General features: G+C 44.6%; 3 protein-coding genes across 3 annotated transcripts; all 3 read right to left on the reverse strand.

The window, feature by feature from the left end:
* Nucleotides 1–1456: 1456 nt before the first annotated feature.
* PtA15_3A805 (uncharacterized protein) lies at nt 1457–3347 on the reverse strand (the record flags this gene model as incomplete). Its single annotated transcript, XM_053167810.1, has 8 exons — nt 1457–1479; nt 1702–1815; nt 1903–1923; nt 2019–2673; nt 2757–2819; nt 2923–3008; nt 3091–3182; nt 3259–3347. The coding sequence occupies 8 exons, from the start codon at nt 3345–3347 to the stop codon at nt 1457–1459; spliced, it is 1143 nt and encodes a 380-aa protein (XP_053018990.1).
* Nucleotides 3348–6954: 3607 nt separating this feature from the next.
* PtA15_3A806 (uncharacterized protein) lies at nt 6955–9603 on the reverse strand (the record flags this gene model as incomplete). Its single annotated transcript, XM_053167811.1, has 6 exons — nt 6955–7089; nt 7180–7292; nt 7386–7514; nt 7584–7733; nt 7807–8032; nt 9556–9603. 6 exons carry the CDS (start codon nt 9601–9603, stop codon nt 6955–6957), a joined length of 801 nt encoding a protein of 266 aa, XP_053018991.1.
* A 362-nt stretch (nt 9604–9965) lies between these two features.
* On the reverse strand, nt 9966–10498 carry PtA15_3A807 (uncharacterized protein; the record flags this gene model as incomplete). Its single annotated transcript, XM_053167812.1, has 3 exons — nt 9966–10112; nt 10236–10284; nt 10359–10498. The coding sequence occupies 3 exons, from the start codon at nt 10496–10498 to the stop codon at nt 9966–9968; spliced, it is 336 nt and encodes a 111-aa protein (XP_053018992.1).
* Between the last annotated feature and the right edge of the window lie 5458 nt (nt 10499–15956).

Raw genomic sequence — 15956 nt, forward strand, 5'->3', positions numbered from 1 at the left:
CCAAAACATTGTCCAATGATTTTTGCTCAGTTTGTGACATTTTATTTTTTTGGCTCAGCATGCTCAGTTTGTTCCCCTGAGTGAAATTTTGGTTTTATTTTTTTCATGTTGACTTTTATTTTTTTTTTGGGCAAAATAATAAATGTTTGTAGTGTGGAGGACTTCCTGTCAATCTGGAAAGTCAGATCTGAGCCACCAGATATCAAATTTCGCAGGGAAATCTGGGTCCCCGAAGATCCCCGAAGTGATCCAGAGTTCCAGATTCCAGATTTCCCTGTGAAATCTGGAATTCCAGATCTGTTCAAAAGTGACGGGAAGTCCTCCAATATTTCACTGGAAAAAAAACTCACCTGGCTGCCTGCAGTTGACATGTGGGAAATATCAGGCAGCTTGTGTTAATCCAAGCTTTCTCCAAGCTTGAGCACAAACAAGCTTTAATGTACAGTGACTGTGCTGTGCAATGTGCACACTGACTGTGCCAAGAAAAGCCATTATGTGAACAGATGGAGTTATAGGGGGTTCACGATTGAATTTGACTAAAATTTGGAGCTAAATTTAAGGCCTTTATGAACAAACTTTTAACATTTTGGTAAAATTCACAGCAACAATTAACACTGATGAGTCAGTCAGATCAATCAATTTTTTTAAAAAAATGTTCATAAACACCTTAAAATGTGTCCTACAGTTTTGTAAATTTCAATTGTGAAACCCCCCAATGGATTTTTGGTTGAACTTGGAGCATCCCACATGTCAACTGGTGGGCACAGTTGAGTAAGATTTTCTTGCAGTTGGTATGGTGCTCATGTTATACTACCCATTCAATTATATAAGGGAAACTTGATAATTTTTTATCAAATGAAGCATTTCATCTTCCAAACAAACTTTGGCCAACAATGACCACCCTAATACTACAATAAACCATGTGCAGAGATCCAATTGGTTTACTCTTGTATACAGTTTCTTTGCCAGTGTTGTAGAGTGGGATGAAATTAATTCTGATTGAAATTGGTATGCAAATCATCAAGATACTTATGATTGGTTTTGAATTTATGTGTACAAATTGTATAATCTACAAAAAAATCAGGAATTGAAAATCTGTTTGTGCTTTTCTTACATTTAGATTAATAAAGATGCATGAATTAGAATTTTGAAAACACTAATGGTTCTAAAACAAATCTTGCTATCATAATATATCAACCAAATCTGGAGAAAATTGATTATTGCTCCAACCAAGATACTTCAGATGAATTTATTTTAATTGATGAACATGATACTGGTTTCAGACACAATCCAGTCTTATTAGTTGGTTCAACCAAACTGGAATGAGTTCTTGGTATAGTAGTTGCTAATTATTTGGTAGAGGCCTTTTTCCATGAATGTCTTTGTCATCTTTATTTGCCTTGTTCTCCACCTTTGTCATCTTTTTTGTCTCCATTTTTGCCCTGAAGATTGTTGTCTACGTAGTGAGTGATAAATCCACTGTTAAAACAAAAAAGTTAGCACAGTTGTATCATTATTTTTATGAAGTGAATAAGGTGAAGCAGTTTTACTCACAACTATGTTGGAAATGGTTTTAAATTTTTGTCAAAAAAAAAAAAAAAAAAAACATCAGTCAACCTCAGTCAAGGAACCATGGAAGCAAGAGTGAACACATGATATATTTTTGCCTGAAGCTCACTGCAAGGTTCCAATGATCAGCACCTAGACCATCATTTTTTGAAGAGCCAATGCCTTGAGATATATCTTTACACTTGTTGAAAATCTCATCCTTCTTATCCTTATCTAAGTCACAGTTCAGAAGCTTGTCACAGGAAGCTATTTTGGTAGTTTTGACAATTCACAATGGATTTAGTTCAACTGATTAGTAAAGCACAGGGAATAACATTCAGTTTCAAAACTCACATCTGGTGATGATACTCAAATCTTTGAAAAAGAAGAAATGGGATATAAAAAGAATTAGTCAGTGTAAGAATATGCATCCAAGATCTTTAAAGCAAAGACATATTGACAGTACTTACCTAGTGCTTCTCCATGCTCAAACTTCTTGCTGATTGGAATGAAAGTTGTTTCATCTTTCTTTCTACCATTGATACCAGCTGCAAATCTTATCCTGGGATTCTTGCAATCCTTCAGAGATTCAGGGTCAATGAATTTTTTGTTGAATCCAGCCTTGCTCTTATCAATTTCAAATTCATCATCACCACTACCACCCTTACCGCCGCCACCATTGTCGCCGCCACCGCCGCCGCCACCACCACCGTCATTGTTTAGCTGTCTGTTGAATTCTTTTTTCGTCGAAATTCCCAATTTCTCATCTTCTGCGTCTGCCTTTTGAGAAAACCCCGGCCTTTTCTCGCCGGCCTTATCACCATCACCACCTTTATCCTCTTTATCGATTTCTTTCTTTTTTTGATCTTCCTCTCGATCCTTATCCTTTTCACTTCCATCATCCTTATTATTTGCTTTGCCTCGAGGGAGAGTACGTGGATCGGTGCCTAATAGCACAGTCTTTTTGGTTTTTGGATCAAAAAATTCCTTCAATCCTTCGGTTGCTGGATCTTGCTTCATAACAATACCCTCAAGTTCTTTGTTCTTGGGTTCTTTGTGGCAATGAAGCGCCTTCCGGAGCTTTGGTGGAGTCGTTGAGAAGTCCGGAGGTACATTTTTCTCCGCCTGATTTAAGTGTCCGTTTTTTTTTTTTTTTTTAGTTGAAGACAGAAAGAAGCGTGTTTGAGGCAAAGCGAATCTATACTCACAGCGGCAACAGCTTTAGCCATTTCGATGACGTCTTCACGAACTTCTTTATCAATTTTCGGATCCTTTTTCAAGTAAAAGCGCACAAGAGACAGCGGATTAATTCGAGGCGTTATTCAACAGAGGAATCAGTTGCGAATCTGTTGCTTGCCCAAAGATGTGACTCACCTTAACAGCATCAATCAGTTTATCGGCGATGTCTTGTGCGGCGCAAGGCTCTGCTGCTGCCAGCAAAGCCACGGTAATCCCGCCGTCTGCAAAGCAAAGATGACATTCAAGTTTAAATAGGTGAAACTGAGGCCCATACAATCAGGCGGATGTTCATGATCGACTGACAAATAGTCCCACAAATTTCGCCAGGGCATTTTGGATGTGGTTTTCTGAGTTGAAGGGGCTTCGATTCTTGAGCAAATCGACGAGGAACTAATCTGTAAGACTCATGCATGTAATCAGCACCGCATCCCTACCCAACAGATTATCAGAAATATCGTAATATTCTCTTACCTGGTTACCTTGAACGGAATGTTTGACGCTTGAGTGACGTTCCAATCGGCCAATAGATAGATTAGGCCAAAGAGCCGGATGGAGATCATTCTATGAATTTTGTCTGACTCGTAGTAGGAATTATGTAGTGATTAACTGAATCGAAATGAGGCTTGAGAGCGTTGCTCTTGGAAAGATGGGCCAGCCAAGTAGAAACACAATCTGGAGAGCCAAAAAAGGGATGAAAGATAATATGACGGCAGATATGTGTTTGACTGGGTTTCATAGGAGGATGGAAGAATCGCTTCCACACTTTCGGCATGTGTCGTGCCCATTTATAGAGTGATCACCTCTGTCCCTCGACGGCTGTAGATAGGCCTTTGAGCCTCTATGCGGGGTGACTGCCCGTTTCCATTGGTGTTGAAGTTACCAGCGTTCTATTAGAGAGGTGAGTCTAAAATCCTACTTCGGGCGGTATGGCAGTGTAATTAAAATCTGTGCCGGCGCCTGGGGGCCCAACACACATCGCACTTGGTTTTTATTCTGTTGCCTTATGTGTCGAGGAAGGTTCTTTCGGTCAGCTGGAACGGGTTGATAAGTCTCGATAAGTCTCGAAGGTGTAAAGAATCGATTGCCTATCGCTCGACGCTTGCCTTTCCTCGCTTGCCACGCTAAACCTTTTTCGTGGATGGCGGTGAATGGAGACCAGTTAAAACCCCCCATACAAGCGCACATTGGGATTTAATTGGTTTTCAATTTATGGTTCCCCAGTCTCACTCCAGAGATTTTGAAAGCAACTGTAGCTAGATACAATGGGGTTCACGATTGGATTTTTTTGCTGGTGGCCGGGTCACTATAATTTTACAAACCATATTTTGCAAAACATGTGAGTTGCAAATCATATGGCATGCAAAAATGCACAAAATGTGCCCAAAAGTAGAATTTTACAACCTACCCACAAAAAAAAAGGCATGAAATGTGAGCCGCGCCCCCCGCGTACTCACAGGAAGTATCACAGAAGTATCACGGACCGACACCGAGCGCCCTACTTAGTCCCTCCAGTCCCGCCTCTCCTAGCTCGGCAGGGAAGTACTGAGACTTCCCACCCTCCCCTTTTCCTTCTCTCTCCTCCTTTCCTTTCTCCCCTTTTTCCTCCCATAAGTTGTATGTAGAGGGAAGTACTGAGACTTCCCCCGAGCTAGCTCCCCTGCCCCTTTGCAATAACAATCAGAGGTTCTAGAAGCTGTTCTCACCCTCGCGCCCTCACCCTTGTCCCTCAACCCTTGTCCCTCAACAGGACCCCGGAGAGCCCCTACCAAGCCGACATATGTCGCACGTATGCGGGGGATATTTTTTTGCAAAATGCTCCTGATGTAATTCAGCGGATATGTATCCAAATTGAATTTTTGTCCCAAGATGATCCTGATGTGGTCGGTATCTTTTTGGCATTTCCTGGAAACCAAAACCAAATATTTGGGTCTTGGGTTCAATTCCCACCCAAAAAAGGGTTTTCCTGCCCAATTGTTCCCTTTAGGCATTTATTGTTGAAAATCCACCTTATGTACACCATATCTAAACCGGGTCCGATTGGCAAAAACCCAATTTGCCCACGTATCCAAAACCCGGAATTCCAGGAATTTACATATGTCGGCTTGGTCGGGGCTTTCCGGGGTCCTCCCTCAACCCTCGTCCCTCAACCCTTGTCCCTCAACCCTTGTCCCTCAACCCTTGTCCCTCAACCCTTGTCCCTCAACCCTTGTTGCTCAACCCTTGTCCCTCAACCCTCTTCCAGTGAGGCGCTCCCTAGCAAGCGCTTACAGTAAATCAGAATTTTTGTGAAATTACAATTGCAAACTACAATCAAGACAGCCTGAAAAGTAATTTTGCAAGACATTTTTCACGTGCCATATAGTTTGCAAGAAATATAATCTGCAAAATAACACATAAGCCATGTTTCTAGCAAATTCACATACCAATCAGGCACAAATCATCATAGGCTGCAAATTAAGTGTTGCAAAACCTCACCATGGATCAACTAAATGTAAATTTACAAACCATAGTTTGCAACCCTCACAACAAAACTGCCAAGACATCAACCAAGAGAGACCACATGTATTTCTGGCCAAGTGCCACATCAAAAGCAAAATGTATAACAAGAAAACAAGGGAGAAAAAGGATAAAAAGAAGAATACAAAATGGAGGTGTGTGGTCCCAGATTTCAGATAGACATCCTGGCTTCTTAACATATATAAGCTTGTGAGTTGTTTTTGTGTTTGTTTGTTTTCCAATGTCTCCATGCACATGCATGTGAGTTTTTTTCCAGCTTGCCAATGTCACCTTTTTGTACGCGCGTACATTGGGGTGACAGATCACTGGAGGGGCCTTTCACAGCTCCATTACAAGTAAAAACTGGTCAGAAAGCCATGAAATTCCCCAAAAGTCACATTTACGTTGTTTGGAACCCCTTTGACAAAATAAAGGGTAGTTACGCTACGCGTAACGCGTAGATAACAGTAACGTAACAGAATTTTTGTCGTTATCTACGTGTTACGCGTAACGGCGGTGCAATTACGTTATCGCACCACATTAAGCTGTTTTTTTATGCTTGTTGCCTCATCCGGGCGCCCGGAGCCCCTGACAACAGGCAAAAAATGAGGCAAAAAAAGCCTTAAATGGTCCGTTATTGATAACACGATAACGGGCCTCAACAATCAGGCCCAGTATGTTACGCGCAGGGCCTGAAATGACCCCATTACTAGTAAAGTAACGGGGGTCCCCGGATAACGGGGGTAGTTACGTTACCAAAATTGCATGGATAACACAATGTAACATAACTACCCTTTGTTGTTTGACATAGAGAAATTGATCAACAAAAATTCATCATAAATGAGTAATAATTGGGCATTGATTAACTATTATTTCATGACAGATTTTAATTAATTTACGGACTTACTTCGCGCACTGCGAGAAACTCTTCGTGCACTGTGGGGGTCGTTGTCTCGACGTCCCGCCCCCAGTGCGCGCTTTCGCCACGGCTCTTTGCGCACTGTGCATTCCCCCCAAAAAACGGCTTGCATTTCTTGAGATATTTTTTGATGAATCAATAGAATGACTTTTTATGATCCCCCTGAAAAATAATCAAGTCATTTAGGTCTCCTTGAGCCTAGAGAAAATTGACATGAAAAAATCATATTTTAACGCGGCAGGGACCTGTAATATCGCTTCCTGTGCCCCAGTAGCCCCAAAAATTTCACAGTATCATGGCACATGTGCAAATTCATGACCTGGACGTTAATATCTGCGTGACAGGCTTGCCGAATTGAATGCGCAAGTCGATTGAGATGAATCCACTGGCATGACACCGGAACAGACTGGAATCCACGCATTAGAATTGCGCCTCCCTAAGTTGCTCTGCTCCTGCTCTTGCCAATCCCGCTTCCCGAAATCCAGATTATCTGCGAGATCCAAAACACACGAGAGGTGTGTGCAGACCACACAAAAAAGAAGGCCCAGTTAGAGACATAGCACCGACAACGGATAACCAGTCATTATTTTTCCTTCTCATTAGGACACACGTTCTGAGTGCTCAAAAGTGCACACATACGTGCAAGGCCCGCAGCGAACACACACGGCATCAGCGACAATCCTGTGTTTCTTTTTTGAAGTCTACTAAAAAATACAACAAGATGAAAGGGAGGAAAGAAAGGGAAGAGTGGATCACCAGGCGCCGTAGAAGCGCTGGAGAACGGCATACGAGTCCTCGACATCTTTGCGACTCTTGGTGCGCATATAAAAGATCGGACAATCGCTCGCGGTGCAGATGACTTCCTGATGCAACGAGCCCTGACACCTCTTGCGAGCGCGCTCCCGAAAAAAAGTAAACACATGTGAGCTCTTGGGCTGGCCGGGGATTTTTTGGAGAAGGGAAAGGAATGGGCGAACTTGGCATTGGGTCCACAGCCTTGCAAACGCGTTTTCGAAGCCCTGGGTGAGTGCCATTTGTTTGGAATAGAGGGCGGCCGTCTTGGGTCTGCAGTTCTTACAAACCCCGGTATCTGAGCAGACGGGCAGACCCGGATGATCAGCTGGGGGAGCGGGCGTGGCACGAGGGACGCAAGAGGTTATGGAGGATGCGGGGTGAGACGTACTGGTGTCCTTGGTCGTCTTGCCCAGCGGGACTCGACAGCCCAGACAGGTCTCGGTGCGCTTGATGAAGCCCATCAAGCCGCCCTGAGTAGGCGTAGCAATGGAGACGATGCGGGTATGGTCGCCGGACACTGCAAAAGACAAGCAACTTCAGTCTGACGAAAATGGATGCGGGGGTGGAGTGGATGGCGGGCGCTTACGGAGGGAGGAGGACTTGTCGCCGAGGATGGGCTCAAAGATCCGCATGAGCGGCTTCGAGAGCTGGTTGTCGAGGTAATACTTCGTGTCGATCGGGATGTTGTTCTCGAGCACGTACAGAGGGTCTTCAGATTTTTCATAGGCGCGGGCATCTGGATCCTTCCCGGTACCTATCAGCCAGAAAGTTCTGGAGAGAGAAAACCTGGGAAGTAATGTGTGACTAACCTTTAGTGCCTTTGATGATCACGTAGGCCACCCGGTCTCCCAGCGCGGGCGCACTGCCGGCATCCCGCTTCTTCATCCGCTTGGCCAGCTCGACGTGGGCCTGTTTAGCGGCGTAGTCCGCCTTGGCCAAGGCCTTCGTGATCACGAGTTGGGAGAGGTCGATGCGGTTCTGGAGGAGGTCGGAGATGACCTGCTTGGTGCACGCCTCCGCGCCCTTCACGTCCCGCTCGATCAGCAGGTTTTATAAAACATTGCACAAGGTCCTGTGATAATTCTGCATCACTTCTGACACACTTCCCATTGACTTCTTGAGACTTTATCAATCATCTCCTAATCCACATCAGACCCAGAACAACATAAAATTAGACTCTGGCACTCTCTGGAGAGTGTGTCAAAGTCTCCCCTGGTGAAACAGATGAAAGGGGAATGTGAAAAGGTTTATTTACACATGAAATTGATAGTTCCACATGATGACATAAAAGGGGTGTGTGAACATGTAAGGGGTGTTTACACAGAAGTGTACAAATCAAAGGGGTAGGTAAACATGAAAGGGTTATTCACACATGATGAAATGGGTATTCACACATGAAAGGGATATCTACACATCAAAGTGACATGTGAACATGAAAGGATTATGTACACATGATGAAAGGGGCAATTACACATGAAAGGGATATGTGCACGTGAAAGGGGTATGTGAAAATGAAAGTGAATTTGCACAGGTCTTGACTCAGTTTTTTGAAACCTGTACTGTTACCTCAGACTCAGTATTGCAGAAATTAGGCAAACTAGAGGCCAAGGCGGCTTCGCCGCTGCAATCTCTCTGTCATAGGCTGGCCTCCGCAGCATATTTTAGAATGTTTTAGTTTACCCATAATGCACTAAGTAATTGTCAATTTATTCCCACCATCATCCTGATTGAATGTTCAAAATTTCAACAACTCAAGATAAGCAGGCCAATAATATGGAAATTGAGAATAAACAATCACACATGATGATGAATGGGAATTAATCAGGAGGGAATTGCAATGTATATCAATGGCCTCTCCATGTCAATGATTCCCTCAACAAGGGATGAAAAGAGGCTTGTACTTTAGATTTTCAGTGGCAAAGCCATCTTCACTACCAACCTTACCTGATATCCAGTAGGGGATACTTGGTAAAATATGAGGGATATCCAGTATACATCATTTTATGTTCTGTAAAGTGTTTTTACATGTCTGGAAACTTTCTGTAAATTCTCTGTAACTTTTCTGTAAATCCCTAACTTTTCTGTAACTTTTCTGTAAGTCCTTAACTTTTCTGTAACTGTTGTTCAAATGAGAAGTCCCCCTGTAATAATTCTGTAAGTCACAGAAAACTTACAGAAATCACGCATGATCAAGTTACAGAAAATTTACAGAAACCATAAAACAATTTACAGAACAAAAAAAAACTATACTGGATATCCCTTATATTTAATTACCAAGTATCCCCTGCTGGATATCAGGTAACGTTGGTAGTGCTTGAGACTTGGCCCCAAAGATTCTCAATGGAGAAGTTTTGATTCATATATGTACATGCTGTATGGGTGGGCAAACCAGATCTAACACAACAATCAGATTATCTACACGTCATCACGCAGCTTCACCAGCCAAAAAAAATTATTTTGAAAATGGGAGGAAGGCTGAGAGAAGATATATCAGGAGGGTCAGGATTATAATTTAATGAGAAGCAGATGTGAAAACATTGATTCCCCAGAAAACTTGCCAAGCCCGGCCCGAACCTTTCGAGGACGAGGATGTCCGCTGGGCCCATGTCTCTCTCTCCCTTGACCCCCCTGATCCAGCTCAAGAGGGACGATATCATTTACGATTTCTTTGGCTTCAAGGATCCGTCTCCGGTAAGTTCCTTGATTCCCCAACAAGCAAGCGGTTCTGCATCTAGTGATGGACCAGGCTGTCAAGCTTCTTAGATATTGAAGATGTATGATTTGTACTTATTTCAATAAAATATTACAAGTTTGATTGCCAATACAATGATAATGATGATGGTACTGATGCTGATGGTCATGAAGGTGCATTCAGACTCCACATAAGACTAAAAGTACACAACATGCTTACCCACAAAAAAATGGGGGTGGAGGGGAAGATGAGAGACAAAGAGGAGGAGGATGAATTCTAGAAGTTGAGGATGGAGAGGCAGTCGATGAAGCTGAGGATGCCGAAGGGGGGCACGGCCCGGTCGGACTCGTGGGAGTTGATCGCGCCGATGATAGTGTGGTCGACGATCGCGATCAGGACCAAGGTGCACAAGTTACCTACGGACTGAAGAGGGGTAGAGGAGCTTCAGTTTAAGTGGGTCTGCGGACCTTAGTCTTTCTAGTCTAGGAAACCAAGTGGGTGTTTTTGGCGGTGGTGGTGGGGAGAGCAGGGAAGGGTAGACTCAACTGCTAAGACTGGGCCCCAAAGGCCTATCAGGATCATGAAGCCAGCATTGCTACAGAAATACAGAGGCAAAGACACGGTCAATGAGCTCTGGAACATATCTTCGAAGAGGGGGGAGGCTCTTACAAGAGTACGCCCACAAAGATGATGCCCAAGATCATCCAAGCGATTGCTGGGTCCTTGACGACTTCAAAGCGCTCAATGCCCGACCAGTTGAGCAGGGGGCTGGGGATCCAGAGCAGACAGAGTGACGCGAGGCCGAGCATGGTCTTCATGAGGTTTGCGTCGAGCAGGCTGTGTCCTGGCCGTAGAGGCTGGGCGGCGCCGTGCCGTGCGTCCCGTCCGGTTCCAATCTGCCCTTCGGTCGCCCCTGCTCCTCCTCCTCTTCCCCCCTTCTGATCCAAGCGGGGTCAGGTAGGAGTCCGACCAGGCGATTGTGCGCTTGTACCAGATCTCGTAGAGGGCGTATCCAATACTGCCGAGGAGGGCGAGAGAGATGCCGATGTGGTCATTATTCCTGTGTTTGTAGGAGGAAAAATTCAAACTTTTATGTGTACTCACAAAACGCCTCCAGATACGGCCAAATGGACATCAGAAATGGAATCTAGGACCAAAATAACCCCTAGTCACCCACTGAAACCACTCTCATATCTCTACCGGATCAGAAGATACGCAAATCACCCCTTTCACGCACCAGTCCGAATGGGTTCACACACAGACTCAACTCTTGGCTACCGTACTTGGCATAATGCATACAGCACATGAATTACTTTTCTTCCTTCCTTTTATCAGTCGTCACCTCCTATTTTTCCTTGCATATGTTTGTTTCCCATTTGCATATCTTTGATCTTGGAAAATCCTTGTATGAATATATATGATCCTGTTTGCATATCAAAGGGACGCATTGTAGATAGTCTAGCTAAATTCCCTCAGTTTTACTTTCTCACCAGCCAAATTCCCTCATAGCTGCTCCCTTGGAGCTAAATTCCCTCATCATTGTCTATATAAGGAGGCCTCTGCCTGCCAGTTGTTCCCGCCTCATGCCATCCAGCGGTCTATATTCTCTACTCACTTATCACTCATATTATCTATCCATATCACAGTTTCACCACTCAGTTTCACATACCTTTCACACTTTATTTGAAATTCATATCACCGCTCAGTCACACACCTTTCACCAGTAACCAGTCCCCGGTTCCACTCCTGGTTGAGCTTAGCTCCCTCTCACCCTCATCACTCCTCCCTTTCTGAACTTATATACCCCCAGGCCAAGGACCTAGGTTCAAGCCCCACTCGAGACATCAAGTTGCCGTCACCTATCACATACATCAGTAACCCCATCAACCTCGGACATCGACAACAATCCTCTTATATATCTCATCTTTGAACATATCCTATCACAAAATAAATTGCCAAGCTTACCTTGGTGGTCTTGTTTTCTGATATACAGAAAGGCAGAGCTTGCACCTCACCCATACCTTTCGCCATTCAGCAAAAGGGTCTCACAACACCTTTTGAGTCTTACACCGAGGATGCGGAGCTCGGCACGCGCTTTCTGGCCCTCGTTGTGTCCGGCGTCGGGGGGGATGGTCGGAGGCGAGGTGGTATTGGTTGATAGCGATTTTGCAATAGTAAAGGGCGAGTTCCTTGTTGAGGGCGCAGGCAAAAGACAAAGACACTGGCGCCGGTGCCAATGCCGACACTGATACTGATAGTGCTGATGCAAGGCTGAGGATGGAGGGTAGCTTGATGCTCTGACAACAGTTGCTGATGAGATTCAATGCAATTTTTTTTTGGTTGGACAGAATGTATGTGAGCCAAGTTGTGGTTGTCATCACGGTCAATATTACAAAGAAATACGCATGAGACCAACCTAATATCAAACAAGGGTCTTGTTGACAACGCCTAGCCAGTGAGAGCAGTGCCCCGCAGGTCAAGAGGCATCGGAGGGGCATGGCGGTGGCATAGTTGTCATGGCTTGATGAATGCAGCAGTTGAGTTTGCTGCTGGAGTCAGGTAGGGCAGTGGCGGATCGTCTATAAGATGGGCCTCGGCTTGCTTGCTTGTTTACCTCAGGGCGTCCTCTGCCGCTGTACTTCCAGCGTGCGGTTTGTCCTCACCCCCTCCGCTGTTGCACTTGCGCAGTTTGAGGGGCTCTACTCGGTGGCCCCCCTTTGCATAATGCCTTCAATGCGGCGCGCTGGGAGTCATCCTCTCACCATTTTTTAACCCTGCTAGACAGGGATGGATGGTGGGCCACGGTGCATCAGCTTGCTGATGTTAGGTGGCTGGGTGCAGATTATTGCTCTGTTTTTGGTTATTGTATTATTGTTGTTTTTGTAGAAGGAAAACCCTTCATCTTTTTTTCCTGGAGGTTGTAAAGGGGAAACCCTTGTTTTTTTTGTGATTTCTGAAGATTTGTAGGGGAAACCCTTGAAGTTTTGTTTTGTGATTCAGAGGCTTTAATAAACTTGGATATTCCAGGGTTTGAGATTCATGAGTATGATTCTTATTCTAATTGAGGAGTAAATTGAGTATTCTGGATGTCAACTGGCAGCACTGCAGCTTCTTGATTTTTTTTTCATAGTCTAAGGTGTGGAACATAATAACAAGGAATATCCTGATAGGGAAAAGGGAGGAAAGGAGGGAGGGAAAAAACTCCAAGCAACGTTGTAACAGCTGCGCTGCGCTAGAAAAAGCAGTCATTTAGCGCAGCGCAGCGGTCACAATTTCCACCCCCGAGCCCTCTTTAGGGCTATTTAACAAATGAATCTTTAGTCAAATCTCTAAGCCTTGCTAGATTTAACCACCACTAAAGAGCCTCTGTAAGACGGCTTTAACAAGCCTGCCAACCACACTCGCTAAAATCCTCAAGTCCTACAAACACACCATGGCCGACTCCCCCCCCCCCCCAGATAGCAGCACTACTGATCCGACACCCAAGAAAAAGAGAGGACCAAACTGGCTCCCTCGTGAGGAAGAGCAGCTCGCCATCTCTTGGATCAACGTCAGCAAACAACCCTAGTTTGCCAACAATCAGTCGGGTGAGACCTTTTTTTGCAAGATCAAGAGTGACTTCAACACCCATTCCAAGGTACACTTTTGGGATCATGCTCAAATAAAAACTTGGTAAGCATTTCAATTCCTATTCTGCCCATGATCTACATAATTACTGATTCCATCCTGCCAGATGGGGTGCGATGAATACAGCGACCCTGAAATTCTTGCCGATCTACAATGCTATTGAGCGCAATCCTCCAAGTGGGTCGAGCCCCGATGATTGGTTGCAAGAGGCAATGAAGAATTATCAAGCTCAGAACAAGAATGTGGCCTTCAATTGCCTCTTGGCCTGGCAGAAACTCCGATTTGCTCCGAAATGGCAATCGGACCAACGACCAGATCAGCCAAGCACACCACTCCACCCAAACGCTTTGCCGGACCCAATCGAGCCAGATTTATCTCCTTCCACCGGGATTACCCCAAGTGCCAGTTCAGCCACCTCGATTGACCGGCCTATTGGTGGTAAGGCCGCTAAACAACAACATGTCAAAGGTTACAAACACAACGAGGCCATTGCGCAAGCAAACAAGCTCACCGAGATCACTCAAGAACACCTTGGAGCCTTTCAAAAGGGGAATGAGATACTGATTGCTAAGAATGATATTGAGAAGGAAAAGCTTAAAATAGAAGAAGAAAAGCTGGTTTTGGAAAAAGAAAAAGTGACGATTGAAAAGGAGTTTTGTCGGAGTGAAACGCAGATGAACGACTACAAGTTGCTCCGTGAATCCGAGGATATCGACGATGAAGATACCAAAGAGGTCCTCATGATCATGAAGCAAGAAATCAAGAGAAAATGGCAATCCCGGGCCTGATTACTTTCTTGTATCTTCTCCACTTGATCAATAGATCAATTGATTGATTGATTGATCCCTCAATCTATCTCTTGTGTTTTATCTTGGTTGTATTGCTTTCATGTGGTACATGGTACAATACATACTATATAAATAAAACAAGAAATAATGAAAATAATTGAGAGAGGGAGAACTGTGAATAAATGAGAGAGAGAGCTACTTAGTCCCTCTTGTCGCCACAGAGCAACCAATTGTAGGCTTTCAGGTCTTTGCGCAACTGTGCATGGGTTTCCGGGTTGTGTAGATCATGGTTGTTCTGGAGATAGTTCGCCCAGGTATGAGTTAAGGCAGGGTCTTGATGATTTTTGATGATTTTGGTGTCCGTTTTTTCAAGGAAGGGGTCCAGCGGCGATCGTTCCTCAACAATCATGTTGTGAAGAATGATGCAGCAAAGCATCATCTCCATGACATTATGCTTCTGCCATAACCGGCAACCCCCAGTTAGAACATGCCAACAGGCCTGAAGGACCCCAAACGTTCGCTCGATGTCTTTTTGGGCGGATTCCTGCAGTTTGGCGAAGTGCCTGGAAGCACCATCCTGCGGGTGCTTGATTGAGGAGACTAGCGTTGTGGTAGACAGAAAAGTGAAAAATCAAAAGTTTTTTCTCATACATATATTTACTCACACTAGGCCTCAAGATACCACCAAATGGACCTCAGGAATGGATTCTATGGCCAATTTTACCCCTAGTCACCACTGGAAGCAGCACTGAAACCCCGCTGGATTGGAAGTTACACCCTCTTGGACCCTCATGGACACGGCCAGCCCCAGTCATCAACCTGTAACACCCCTCAAGTTACCTTTCCCAGGTATACACATACTCAGCCCCAGCCAAACACATACTCTTTTCTATCCCTCTTATCTCCACTGCATATGCAGGGGACCAACCCCATTTCTTCTGTATTTGACATGTCCCCGCTTCATTTATGCACCTCTTGCAGCTGCATGCAGTCTTCTGACCCCATTTCTGCACTCCTTGCATTAGTCTGACACCACTCATGCACCCCTTGCATGAGGTACCCCTGTATTTGACATTTCCCTGCTTTGTTTATGCACTCCTTGCATAGTATGACCTCATCTTTCATTTCTCACCCCACTTTCTGCCTGTATTTAGTATCTTCTGACACCACTTGTACGCAGCCCACCAGCTAAAATCCCTCATCCAGGGTCCCCCTTGTAGCTATAATCCCTCACATTTTTCTATATAAGGAGCTCTCTCCCCCCAGTTGTTTTTCCCTCAGTTCAGTACCCACCAGTTATACAGATATCACCCATTAGCCATTATCATCACCTTTACACTTTTATAACATACCGTATCATCCCTCTTATCTGCAATAACCACTGAGATCACCCTCATATTCTCATACTCTCATATCTCCTGGTTGCATATCACGCACCTGTCACGAGTTACCCGGTTCCTGGTTCAACTCCCGACTAAGACATATACCCTTCTCAGTCCAGACACTCTTCTCAACTTTCTATACCACCCTCTCAAAGACCTGTGTTCAACCCCCACCGGAAAGATCGAGTAAACTTTCACCCTTTCCATCATCATAAACCCTCTCAACTCTCACATACCTGTCATCGAACAAATTCATCTGGAACTAGACCAGACTTATCACTTGATTAAAGCTTGCCAAGCTTAGCTTGGTGGGTCTTGTTATCTGATAGTATAGAAGGGCAGAGTTTTCACCTCCATCATCCCCTTCTCCATTCAGCAAAAGGGTTTCACAACCACTTTTGAGTCTTACAAGGGAGTCCCCAACGTGATAGGATAATCTTGTTCGATCGACAACGTATAACCGATTTCAA

Source organism: Puccinia triticina, chromosome 3A, assembly GCF_026914185.1.
Source record: "Puccinia triticina chromosome 3A, complete sequence".
Lineage (NCBI taxonomy): Eukaryota > Fungi > Basidiomycota > Pucciniomycetes > Pucciniales > Pucciniaceae > Puccinia > Puccinia triticina.